At 39.9% G+C, this 13,657-nt stretch overlaps 1 protein-coding gene across 1 annotated transcript in view; it reads right to left on the bottom strand.

Moving 5' to 3' along the window:
• The window catches only part of SORCS3 (sortilin related VPS10 domain containing receptor 3), a 589,937-nt gene that overhangs the window by 82,845 nt on the left and 493,435 nt on the right, over positions 1 to 13,657 (bottom strand). Inside the window, exon 17 of the mRNA XM_006166440.1 lies at positions 12,492 to 12,599. Within this exon, the coding sequence (XP_006166502.1) occupies positions 12,492 to 12,599 (108 nt within the window). The remainder of the gene's footprint in view (positions 1 to 12,491; positions 12,600 to 13,657) is intronic.

Below are 13,657 nucleotides of genomic sequence, written 5' to 3'. Positions count from 1 at the left end.
AAGAGTGTTCTGAGTATGCCAGCCATCAGTGGACAGCAGTCATTGGTCTCCGGATATTCAGGCCACATACTTGGCTATTAGTGTGCATCCATGCCACCTGATTGCTTTCCCATTAGGGTGTAGATGGGATTAGTGGTAAAGGAGGTCATTGGCTACAGGGGGAATTGCACTGAGTGGAAACGACATATGAACTAGACCTTACTAGAAACAGGCAGGGGATCAACAGCAAGAACATTGAAAGCAAAGCCAGTGTTAGCTACACAATACAATGTACAATGATTGGTGAGATGGTGGAAAGAGGCAGGGATTAAGAGACTTGAAAATAAACACATAGAAAAGAGGAGGGTGGAGGAAGGTTGACAAAGAGACTAAAAAGCATTGGAACTGACAAGGCAAAAGAAAAAAAAAGTTGATTTTTTTAATGAATTTAAAGAAATCACTCTATGTACAAACAATTTTGATTCTCCTCTCAAAACTAACTAAGCTCCTTGGGACCAGCAGTTAGCGTAATGGCTATGTCGCTGGACTCCCATGTAGTCGACCGCGGTTCGCATCCCGGACCCAGTGGCTTAAACTCACGCCGGGCGCGTGTGCGTGCGTGCCCAAGATCCCGAGAGGAGAATGGAGGAGAAGGGATTGTGGCGTGGCCATCACTCCTGGGGGGTGATTTCCTGCTTTCTGTCTCTCTGTCTCTCTCTGTCTGTCTGGTGAGCGCACGTGCCCTATAGCAAAAACCTCTCAAAAAAAAAAAAAAAAAAACAAAAAAAACTAACTAAGCTCCTTTAACAGGTTTGAAAGTTTAAAGTCCATAAGAGTGGGTCAGAAAATGTGGTCTGCGTGTAAAAGATGAGACAGAAATTGAGTGATAAAGGAGAACCTAAGAGATGGGAACAAGAAAGGGAAGATGGGTGTTCAAGATAGAATTTAATAGAGGAGGAAAGGGGACCAGCAGTTGGAGTAATGGCTATGTTGCTGGACTCCCATGTAGTCGATCACAGTTCGAGTCCCAGAAGCGGTGGCTTAAACCCACGCCAGGCACGTGTGAGTGCATGCCCAAGATCCCGGGAGGAGAATAGAGAAGGGATTGCAGTGTGACCATCCCGCTGGGGCAGGGGGTGATTACTCACTTTCTGTCTCTCTGTCTCTCTCTGTCTTTCTGGCAAGCACATGCACCCTATAGCAAAAACCTCTCAAAAAAAAAAAAAAAAAGAGGAAAGATATAGAAATAAAAAGGGAAGAGAAAAAAGAGTAACACCTTGTTTTCCTAAAATACCATTATATTTATCAGTCTCCTACTTTGTATTAAATCCTGGACCAAGAAATAAAAAGAATCAAAAGAAGTATAAAGTGAGTTGACTGCTCTGAATTGGTTTTAAGTCCAGTCCAATAGTGTTATTTGCTTACTATATATCTTCTTAGCACCAATTATACACAGACACAATTATGTTTGGTGCTCTGGGGGGATGATGAATAAGACAGTTGCAAACTTCCTAAATCTTACAGAACAAAAAAAGGCACTAACTGCAGAGATGACCAATATGTCAAACAATTAGAAAACAATGCAATAAGTGTTCATCGCACTTTTAGTGCATAATGACAACACATTATTGGTGATAATGCCAATTCATCATGACCCAACAATTCCACTTTTATGGATGTAAGTCAGAGAAATTATCCAGGCATGTATCTAGAGGCATGGCCAAAGATGAGCATGCACTGTTTATAAAGAGTGCAAATCTAAAAACAACCAAAATATCCCTTTGATAGGAGAGTGGATAAATAAATTCATATTATGACAGAATGTCATCTAGCATTAAAACTGTCCGGACCAAATGGATATGAGCTAAGATAGAAAATATAGAATGAAAGAATCATGTAGAAGAATAAAATCACTATTTATATCATACATCTTAAAAACACATAAAGTAACATTGCCTATATTCTTATGAATAGGGGCCAGGTGGTGGTGTAGTGATAATGCAAACATGGAAAGGTCCTGATTTGCATGCCGAAGCTCCCTATACACACAGGCTGGCTGAGACTGGGGTAGGTTGTGGCATGAAAACCCTCTTAGGAATACCTCTTTCTCTGAAGAAATAAGCAATAACAACAACAATGAAATCTTTCAAATCTCAAATGGTATTAATGGAATTTGTACCAAAACCACAATGGCTTAAGCCCTGCACTCTTGTTCAGAGAAAAATTACAAGCATATGCCAAATCTGGCCCACTATCTGTTGTGGGTGACTCACAAGCTAAGAACTATTTTTACATCATAAATGGTTGGGGTGGGAGAGGAAAACTCAAATGAAGAATTTGTATTTTACGACATGAAAATTATACAAAATTCCAACTTAGGTGTCCATAAACAAGACTTTATTGGAACACAATGATGGTCATTTATCTCCATTCACACACAAAGTTGGGGAGTTGCAACAGAAAGCCAATGGGCAGCAGAGCCCAAGATCTTTATTCTGTGGCCTTCCATAGAAAAAAAAAAAATGTGTGGACCCCTGCTCTAGTTGGCCAAAATTCTTCCCTGATGGTGGCTTAGTTCTTGATTATTGTCCCTGGAGATGACAAACATCTACAGTGTCCCTTGATGAAGGTTATTTCACTTAATCCTCACATTCAGGTGAGGAAACCAGAACTGGGCAGCAGTCTAACATCACAGGGATGATAAATGGCAAGGCGAGCACTGTCTCTCAGGAGTGGACCAGGCTCTCAGCCATCATACCATTCCCCCTTTCTGAGCTCACACAGCAATCTGTTGCTAAAGTGTTTTTTGGCATAGGCACAGTTGTGCAGGAGATGGGCACTGCTGCACAATTCTGGAGCCTTTTGAGAGGCCCAGGTTCAGATCCACATTGACCTGAAACACTAGGTGCACGTAGGCAGCTCTGATACTGGCTTTGTGGGAGGCTGGGAAAAGGATCATAGCGTACAAGACTCTGTCAAGGGTACTTCTCTTTCTCTCCCCCTTTCTCATGCAAGAAAGAAACTTTTAAAATAAATAAACATGTCTTTTTTCTCCAGGCTGTTGGAGGTCTCAGTGCACCCTAGTATCATCCAAAAGTCCCTCAGCAGGTATGCCTTCTGCTTTTGCACCCCTTGGTGCAGACAAGAGTGCACCTCTCAACTGATGCAAGCCTGGTGACAAGCTAAAGGTTATGAATCAGCCACCTCGGGAGGGGATGACTTGGGAGTTCCACTGGATTTGATGATTACTCGAATGACTTACTTCGGGCAAAGTAAAAGCAGGCTCGTCTAGCAAACAGGGAATTGAAAAACAGATCAATGGAAGCAGCTCTGGTTCATTTCCAGTGACTTTATCGGATGCAGTTCCTAGAGGCTAAACAATGCATTTAAGCTCAGGGCTGGGCCTCTGCATTGTGCTAAGACTGTATTTAAAAGAATGTCCCTGCTAAGCATGTGGTCACAGTCTCTTAAGCAGAAATAACGCTTTCACTTTTTAAAAAGAAACTTCTGCAGCTTTAGGGTTCATATAATTTTCTGAGCAAAATGTTCTCTCTCTCCTTCAATTTGGCTATTAGTTCTGCTGCTAAAACAGTGGATCCGAGACTTGTGCCAATTAGAACTGGATTTATAAAGTGACTGTGCAAGGCACTCGGCCCCAGTCAAGATGTTGAAGGCACCTCTCGTTTCTTTTCACCTCTCCCTCTCCTCTGCATAGGCCAGGGGTATTCCTACCACTCCATATCTGCTCACACCACTGTGCCCACATAGAATGCCCTCTTCTCTGTATAAACATGAAGTTTTCTGTAGCTACTCTGTCTTCAACCACTTCTTTAATCATCAATGGCAAATACAATTCATCCCATACCTTCCTACTTAATTGTTGATTCATTCTTTCATGTATTTATCATATTTTTTCCCAAACAGTTTTTCAATTAAAATTCAGGAATTGCTCTGCTGTTACTTGGTGACAGCAGCACAGTGTGCACTCCTCACTGTTACGTGAATAACTAATATCCTGCCACTCTTCCCCCTCATCCCTTGGTGGTCCTTCACTGAAAAAAATCCTTAGAGATTCTAGTACTTTTCCTCCAATTTTAGCTCTAAGCTCAGAGTTTGAAATTCACTTTCCTTGCTCTTATTTTGTCTCCCGAAAATATGAGCTGAACACTTCATTTTTCCAAACTTCAACACTTCATCCGCCCAATGATGAAAATCCCATCTCTCTTCTAAAGTTGTTGAGAGAGTTCCATGAAATAAGATTTGAGGAAGTGCTTAATGTCATCCTTGGAACAGAGAAAGGGATGAATAGACACAAGTTGGCTGTAAGATCTTTGCTAGGATTCCTCCAGACCGGACTGAATTCTCTTTACATTTTTTTTTTTCCTGTTTATTACTGATGAGAAGTATCCAGTGTCTTTTAGGCAAGTTGTGTCTCTCCCTTCCTGGATTTACTATTTTATTTTTCTGGAAAGCTGCCAGGTTCTTCCATGCTCCTGTTACAGGTCAGCTAAGTCCTTGCCAATTGCTTTAAACAGTTCCTATCAGGAAAGAATTTCAAATGTCGCTTTGAGGATTCAGGAAAGCAGTGTTTTCCCAACTGATTCCACATCTGAGCTAAGAAAAAAGCTCTCCTTAAAGTACTAATCTGGAGTCTAACAATCTTTCAAGAAATACTGGACCAAAGAGACAGCCATGGTCATCTCATCAGGTGGAGAGCCACTGCCTGAGACCTCAACAGGCCCTCCTGCTTGTCAATCATTCAGTTCTGTGTTCAGTCTTAAGTAATAAGAATGGTCACATCTCACTGTGAATTAGGCTGGACTAGATGGTTCCTGTCAGGGTTACTGGGGAAATGTTGAATAATAACATTTGAAAAGACAGTAGGAAAAAAGAGCAATAAAAGTAAGCAAATCTTGGCCTCCACGCTGGGGACTGTCACTCTCACATAAATTCCCCTGCAAAAGCTGAAGTGTTAGAAGGCTCTAATCTTTTTCTTTTTCTTTTTTTTTTTTTTTCTTTTTAGAGAGTTTTGCTGGAGAGATAGAGAGACAGAAACCAAGAAATCACCTCCCATGGGGATGACCACACCACAGTCCCTTCTCCTCCATTCTCCTTTAGGGATTTTGGGCATGCACACACACACACACACACACACACAGAGTAAGTCTTTTGTTTATGAGAGATTTTTGCTATAAGGCACATGTGCTCGTCAGAGATACAGAAAGCAAAAATCATCCTCCAGGGGGAATAGCCACATTGCAATCCCTTCTCCTCCATTATCAGGATTTAAGGCATGTACACACACACACCCAGCATGAGTTTTAAGCCGTCAGGGTTGGGACTTGAACTCCAGTCGACTACGTGGGAGTCCAGCGATGTGAACATTACACCACCTGCTAGTCCAGAAGCCTCCATTCTTTTTGAGTTCTGGCCTCTGGGAAAAGTGGAAGGTGGGTAATTTCTTATGGAAGATGGAGGAAATCAGACATCATTCCCAGTAGAGTCTTCATTCCACAGTTTTTGTTTGGGGCCCCATGTCATTATACCCCATGCTTCACAACCACCAGGCACACTCCGCACAGAGACTTAGTCTACTGTGATTTCTGTCTCTTGGCTCCCATAATGTGCCACTACTGGATTCTGATCAAAGCACTTAAGAATCACTAAGGATCTATACTTATTCCTTTCTGGAATCATGAGCCAGAAAATTCATAATGATCATAACAAAGGTAAGACTCTTGGGATTCATTTGATTCACTCACTTATTCACTTATCCAATCATTCACTCATTCAATACATCTATATTGTGAATTCTCTCATGTTAGCACAAGCTTGGTAAATATATATGACCCTCAAAAAATAAGATATATAAACAGCCTCCCTTATGGCAACTTCAACTTATGTATGTGTAGTTGTCTGTTTTAAGAATGGATAAAGGATAATATTAAACAACTAATGCTATTTTCACTTATATTAATCATCTAAAGTGTGATGGAAAACGTATATAGGGTCAACCTGAAATAGCGGGCTAAAGGTCAGTTATATGAACTGATGTTGAAAGGCACTTAGAAGTTTGGTTGTACAAGTCAGATGGGAAGTAGAGTCCAGACAGATAAACAGACAAGGACCCTGAGGCAGGAAGGCAACAGTGCATTAGAGAAGGGGGCCAAAGACAAGGTCTCAGACTGGAGGGACATAGACACTTGGCTACTCGATGTGTTTGTACTCTATCCTGAAGGTAGTGGAAAGTCCCCGCTGGTTTTGAGAATGAAAGTGATTTGATCAGCTTTTGAATTTCAAAAACATCACTCTGGATCCAGGCTGTATTCCTAAACTTGACCCCAAACCCTTCAGAATCTTGTCTCCTTAACATCCAGTCATGCTTTTTCATGACTCTTGTCTTTGTGGTTTTTCTTTTGCCTCGAAATCATTCATTAATTTAACAAATAATTACCGAGTCCTTACAATTGCCAACCATCCTTCTCCCCTTATAGACAGAGTTTATATTAGTAAAGAAAACTGACAAAAATCTCTGCTTCCTTAGAGCTTATATTCCATTCCATATTACTCACTGCTCTACTAGTGAACTGCTACTGATCCTGCCACACCCACTCGATCGTTCTCTATTGTATTGGCAAAATCTTCACTTCCCTCTGTTCATTTCCTGTTTATATTACTAGGGTTCCTTCATGATTGGTGTATCCCCACTTTTCCCCACTAGACATCTCCTTAATTTACCTTTATAATACCTCCAAGATCTAATATGGTCCAATGTACATTAGAAGCTTATTTAAAAAAAAAGACATAAAAAAAGAAGCTCATTAAGTGTTTTAAATATATACATTCTCCAAATTGAGGTGACAAGATATGGCAGTAAAACCTTAGTATTGCCTTTCTTTCTCCCTGACCACAGAGAGCTAAACAGTCAGGGTTAGCAGAGAGTTGACAGATCTCTTTTTTTTTTTTTTTGGAGAGATTTTCGCTATAGGGCACGTGCACACGCCAAACAGACAGAGAGAGACAGAGACAAAAAGCGAGAAATCAACCCCCATGGGGGATGGTCACGCCACAATCCCTTCTCCTCCATTCTGCTCTCGGGATTTTGGGCACGCATGCACACGAGCCTGGCGTGAGTTTTAAGCCACCAGGTCCGGGACACAAACCACAGTTGACTACGAGGGAGTCCAGCGACATAGCCATTACGCTAACTGCTGGTTCCCGAAAGTTTACAGATCTCAAATGGCCTATTTCATGAAGTTTTCAACTGTGTGGAAAGGCTAAGAATTCTTGACCCCCAGTGAAATCTCTGTCCTCAGAATATATATTAAGGAATATCTATTAAGTCACCGGGAAACTCATGATGCATTTTTCTATGTTTTCTATGTAAAAATGCATCATGAATTCCTCAATGATGCAATAGTTTTACCGAACTCTTGCTTCACTCCTTGCCACTGCCACTTTACAAGGAAAAAAACTGGTAAGTCTTAGTAGGTCACTTGGTTTTTAAGTCCTTTCCATATTGAGAATGGAAACAGAAATCACCTCTTTGTAACCCTTCTAGGGACTGCTCTCTGACTGTCTGAAGAGTCCCAAAAAAATCTGTATTGTTTTTACACAAGAGAAAATCTGAATCTAGCAAAATGTTAAAAGCAGGTAGCCTGCATTGTTTATATGTGTTTATACATGTTAATAACTTCTCCCTCAGATCCTATAGAAGAAAGGAATTATGATATATTCTTTAAAGTATCTCAAGAAGGAAGATAGAAGAGGTGCAGAAGCTTTGCCAAGCTCATGTGTAGGAAAGGAAAATAGAAGCACTATCTCATCTTTTCAGTAAATGGTTTGACCCTGAGGTCAGTCTCTCTCACATCCATGTGACTAGCTAAACTCCACGTGAAGCAAAAAAAAATATTACTATTTAAGATTAGATGAACACAGAAATTAAACTGTAGCCTTAAACTTGCTAAGAAATATCAGGTCATGTAGAGATGGGTGTACATGTGGGCTTGTTCAAAGAAATGCCCAGCAGAGGCATGCAATGGATCTCAACGAGACTCACAAGAAAATACAGAATAAAGGTGGTTATAAAATGAGGAGATAAAAACCTAAAAAAAGACTATTTAGTCTCTGTAGTACAAAAAGAGAATGACTAACTTTAAAACCAAGGTTCTAGAGCCACCTCACATTTGAATAGGATGAGCAGCATTATCTAGAGTTTGAATTTACCCAGAAAGTAGGTTGCGCAAACTTCTTGAACATATATATTTTGCCTTATAGAATTTAGAACTCAACAGTAAGCACTCTGATGGTTCCATTAGAGTAAGTCTTAGAAAACTGGAAGCTTTCTGTCTATCTAAATACCCTAGATTAAGTGAAGAATGGGAATAGTCTGGAGAAGTTAACTTATAGACAATACGTCTCAGGAAAAAAAAAAAAAGTTGATATACCTAGCATTCCATTCACTTCTAAGAATTTACAAGAAAACTTTGATTATCTTTTCTGTTTTTTTTGTTTTGTTTTGTTTTGTTTTATTTTTAGAGGTTTTTGCTATAGGGTGCGTGCACTCACCAGAAAGACAGAGAAACAAAGTGAGAAATCAACCCCTGGGGGGATGACCACACCACAATCCCTTCTCCTCCATTCTTCTCTCAGGATCTTGGGCACACAGACACATGCGGCGACCATGAGTTTAAGCCACTGGGACTGGGACTTGAACTGTGGTCGACTACGTGGGAGTACAACAACATAGTCATTATGCCAACTGCTGGTCTCAACTTTGAATATCTTGATAAAGTATTCTGGGTTATATGGCAGAATCATTTGTGTACCTTATGTATTTAACATAGTAGCATACAAACTCTTCAAGGCAACAAGCTCTTTCAGATTTAATAATCCAGAGCAATATCTGACATATAGCAGTTAACACCAAAAATTTGTTGTTATTATTATTACTTCATAAAGGTCTTTCCAAGACTCTGGATCATGAGGGTTTCTTTCTCAGTGTCTCTCTGCTGTCTCTCTCTCTATTTATCTATCATCTATCTACCTATCCATCCATAAATATCCGTAGATATAGATGTATGTATATACATTTGTATGTATGTATGCCTGTATATACTTATACTTGCACCTATATTTATAATACACATGTTTACCAAGTCATTTATATTTTAGAAATAAAATTCATGGGACCAGCAAATGGTGTAATAGTTATGTCACTGGACTCTCACCGTGGTTCAAGTCTTGGATCCGGCTGCTAAAAACTCATGCCAGGTGCATGTGCGTGCATGCCCAATGTCCTAAGAGAAGAGTGGAGGAGAAGGGACTGCAGTGTGGCCATCTCCCCAGGGGGTGATTTCTAACTTTCTGTATCTCTATCTCTTTCTGTCTCTCCAGCAAACACATGGGCCCTATAGCAAAAAAACCTCTCTCTCTCAATAAATAAATAAATAAATAAATATATTTTTTCTATATATTTATATATAGAAAAATAAATAAATATATATATATATATGTCTATATATTTATATATATAGAAAGAAAGAAAATTTATAATACTTCCTTTGAACTTCTAGGACTTATACTGGTCTTGCTATGTATTCATCAAGTGATGAAGCTTTAGTCTATAGGCATTAAAAATATTCTGTACTTAAATACTATCTATGGTTTTGTACAGTTATGTTAGACCATAGTGCTGTTAATTCTTCATCAATAAATGATGTGGGGGCCAGCAGATAGCACAGTGATTAAGGCACTGAACTCCCATGTGGTTGATGGCGGTTCAAGTCCAAGACCCAGCAGTTGAAACTCACACCGAGTATGTGTGTATGCATGCCCCAAATCTTGAGGGGAGAATGGAGAAGGAATTGTGGCATGGCCATTCACCCTAGTGGGTGATCTCTCACTTTCTGTCTCTCCAGCAAGTGCATGTGCATGCCCCTATAGCAAAAGTCTCTCAAAAATCAATCAATCGATAAAGTGATATGACATCTTAACAATAGAGCCTTTTTTGGTTCATGGAAATTTTAATTAGAAATTTAGATGCTGAGGCAATTCTCTTTGGGAGGATATTTTAGGACAGTCAACAAAATAAAACTACCACCTTACTTCCTGACTGACAAATTTTGCATAAAGTTCTTGCTCACATTTTACAAAAGAACTGTCCAGAAAGTCTTACTAACATACAATTTGCATCGGAAGACACCAGTCACCAATGTACCCCTTGGATAGATAATACCAGCTCCTCTTAGTGTTTGACATCTGTCTTTCAATTTCAACAGAGTGCTGTGATCCCCAGCCCAGTGCCTCATTCAGAGTAGATGCCCAAAACTAAGTGTCAAGTTGTTAAGAGACACACTTTACTACCTTTGGAAACAAAAGGGAAATTTCAGTAGAAATTTGGAAAGTTCAGAGAATTAGAAAGAAAATTTAAAATCATTTTTATGGCTCTTGTTCCAAGTGCCTTTAAAGATGTTCTGCAGAGTCTCCCAAATTTTCTATTAAAAACATTTTTCAATAGCAAAGACACTGAAAATCCTATAGTTTTTTTGGTTTTTATTTTGTTTTGTTTTGTTGTTTTGTTTCCGGAGGGTGAGTACATTTGCCAGAGAGAGAGAGAGAGTGAGTGGGTGAGCAACCCCACAATGGGTGCAGTTGTGCCACAATCCGTTTTCCTCCATTCCTGTTCCCCATCAGTACTTTCAGCAAGCATGCACTGTGTCCAATGTGTTTTTCAAATCATCAGAGCTGGTATTCAAACCGTGGTTGCTATAGGGCTGGTCCATGCTGATTCTTTCTTAAGGCTCTATAGGAATCCTGTAGACATGAGCCCATAAATGACCCTTTTTTTTTTTTTTTTTTTGCAGCGTTTCTGCTGACTTTCCCGTGCAAAGGGACAGATCTTCAGTATTTTAGAAGGAAGCAGCTGTAGACCCAGTTTTAAAACTAAAGCAGTGGAGGTGTAAATGGCTAACTACCACACAGGTGATCCACCACAACAGGACTGCACAGAATCCTAGCTCTGGGTGTCCTAATCCTCAGATTAGGCCTTAGTCCATATGTTTAGTTTGTTTTCCTCCTCAACTCCTGTACCATCACCATTTTTCACCATGGCTGGGTTCTTTCTGTCACCCTGAAGGTACACAGGAGGGGCTGGTACACCCTCTGGATTTGAGGGTAGAAGAGGAAGGGGTCATGGCAAAGTGGTCAAGCCTGAGGCCAGACTATAGCATTTGATTACTGTGTGGCTGCAGTTATAAAAGGTTATCTCAAACTTTCATCCATAATATTTTTATATTTTTACTTTGTGAGTGTGTGTTGTTTTGGGATAAAGATAAAGCCTAAGAATTAGTCTTTTAGCCCCATATTTGTACCCTTTCGAAGTCCATCAGTATGGGAAAAAGACTGATCCAAAGTGCAAAGAAATCTCTGCACATACAATTTTTTAAAAAGGACAGTGCCCCACAGAGTGTGAAGCTCACACCCATCACCCAAACCAGCAGACACACAGGCCATGAGCCCTTCTGTGCCAAACTCACAATACAACAAATATTCTTGAATCTTGTTCAACAGATACACTCCATTCCATCTAGTGAAGAATTAAGGTATAAGGTGCTCTAGGTGGTTGGAATTAGAAGGTGGCAGACAGAACTGGCTGGTGGAGGATTACAGTTATTCCCCACTCTCCTCTAAATGCACATGCATATATAAATACTAGTTATCAAGGGAGGAGGAGGAAGAGGGAGAACGAGAAGGGCAGCCTGAGATAAGCATTCTTAACAGGCTTTTGCTGTCATGATCCTCCTGCTGCAGCCTCCCTACCTAGAATTACAGGTATATAACCAGTTGTCCCAGGTTTAAGCGGTTGGTGTGCCACTATGGCTGAGCCTACAGGTGATGAATGTTTAGGGGATTAAAATTTGATACCTTTTTATAAAATGGTATCAAAATATTATTATTATTCTTTCCTTAGTATTCAGAAGTGCTTCAGGGATTATTACAGCTTTAAGAAGGATAGCTCAATAATCTATTCTCATTTGAAAGAAAGGCAAAAAAAAAAAACCTCACAGCAAATCAATCACCAACGGAACAACTTTGCATGTGTGTGTAACACAGACTTCAGGAATTTCTCTTAAAACTTCCCTTATTTCAGGATGTTGGCTATTTGACTCCCTTCATTTCTACCCCTTGCCTCTTAATGGGCTGCTTTGGAAAGAGAGAAAACACTTCTAATGGCTCAAGTCTTCCATTTACTTGGGTTTTGGACAAATAGAAATTTGTCATAAGTCTTTAAATTCCATTAGAAACTTTAATTGTTGAACTAAGGGTGTATTCTATCTAATCCTGACAGTAACTTTGTGAGTTGGTTTAGCAGAAGCATAAACTTTCCATTTTATAGATGAGGAAATGCAAATGTTCACTCAGAGATCGGAACACTTCTGTGTAAGCTTCGCAGGAAAAATCCAAGGCTTCTGTGGAAGTCTCCCTTCTACCACAGCAAAACAAGTACTCACGTCATGACGTGGCTCTCCACTCCTGCCTCCACCAGAGCCCCATCGACAAAGAGAGGAAGTGAAGTGAAACCATACTTGTCCCAGGAGTGGCCCTCGTCAAAACTCACCCTGGGTTGGAAACAAGTACATGAAAAAGACAGCTGAAAATAAAGCCATGCTCTTTTGCAACCATTTTTCAGGTTATTAAATTTTCCTCTGTATCTCGCTTTCTGGCAGTTTGGATTATCAATAGGCATTAATCTTCAACATCTCCCCATATTATTATAAGATTTGATCAAAACTGCATTTCCTGGCCCAGGCAGAGACAGCACCAGAGCTGCAGAAATATTTCAACACATTAGAATCATAAAAACAACCCAAGCAGGAGGGCTTAGTGGATGGAGTGTCACGTTCCAAGTGCTCAGAATGGAACCTGAGGTTCAATTTACAGCACAATCAATTCAGCCCTTGGAGTTTCTGACACAGATAAATTGAATAGTGTGGGGTGTACCCTATGGGATAGGGGTGTGTGTGTCTTTCAAATCAAAACTTAAAAAAAGCAATTTCCTATTTGTTGAGAATGGGTTAGGATCATTTTCCTTCCCCATTGCCATTTTAAGGGGCTTTTAGGGGAGAATATTGAGTGACTGAGGTGCTCTGAGTATCACTGTTCCATTTTTGTCCAATGGCAATAGAAAGGTCTGGCCTTTTGTGGATCAGCACCTGCAACTCTTTAAAGTGAAGCTGCTAGTTGAAGAGACTGACAATTCTAGTGTTCACGTCCTTCCTTCTCCTCATATGATCAAGTACCTGTCTGTCCCTTAATTTGACCAGGAGAAATAGCATAAAGACCATACCCTCTGAAATGTTTTTCTGAGCACCCCTTCTTCCCCAAGACAGCTGTAGTTTCTTTATCTTCTGTGATCCTTTTCACCCTGGCTGGTTCTTAATTCTTTTTCAATTCCAAAATTTAGGACTTATAAATTCCTCTTAGATGTTCCTATAACACCCAGACGATCACTTATCACTATACTGAGTAATGACTTCTTAACTATTGTTGTATCTCTCAATTAAAGATTATAAGCTCTGGGAGTTCAAGGATTATATACTATTGAATGATCCCCTTCACAGTATATACATATCTTTATTACAATGTTTTTTACAGTATATCATACATACAGCACACA

This window comes from Tupaia chinensis, unplaced genomic scaffold (genome assembly GCF_000334495.1).
Source record: "Tupaia chinensis unplaced genomic scaffold, TupChi_1.0 Scaffold144255_1, whole genome shotgun sequence".
NCBI classification, from domain to species: Eukaryota; Metazoa; Chordata; class Mammalia; order Scandentia; family Tupaiidae; genus Tupaia; species Tupaia belangeri.
Note: the sequence above shows the minus strand (reverse complement) of the source record. Positions and strands in the feature narration are given on the sequence as shown.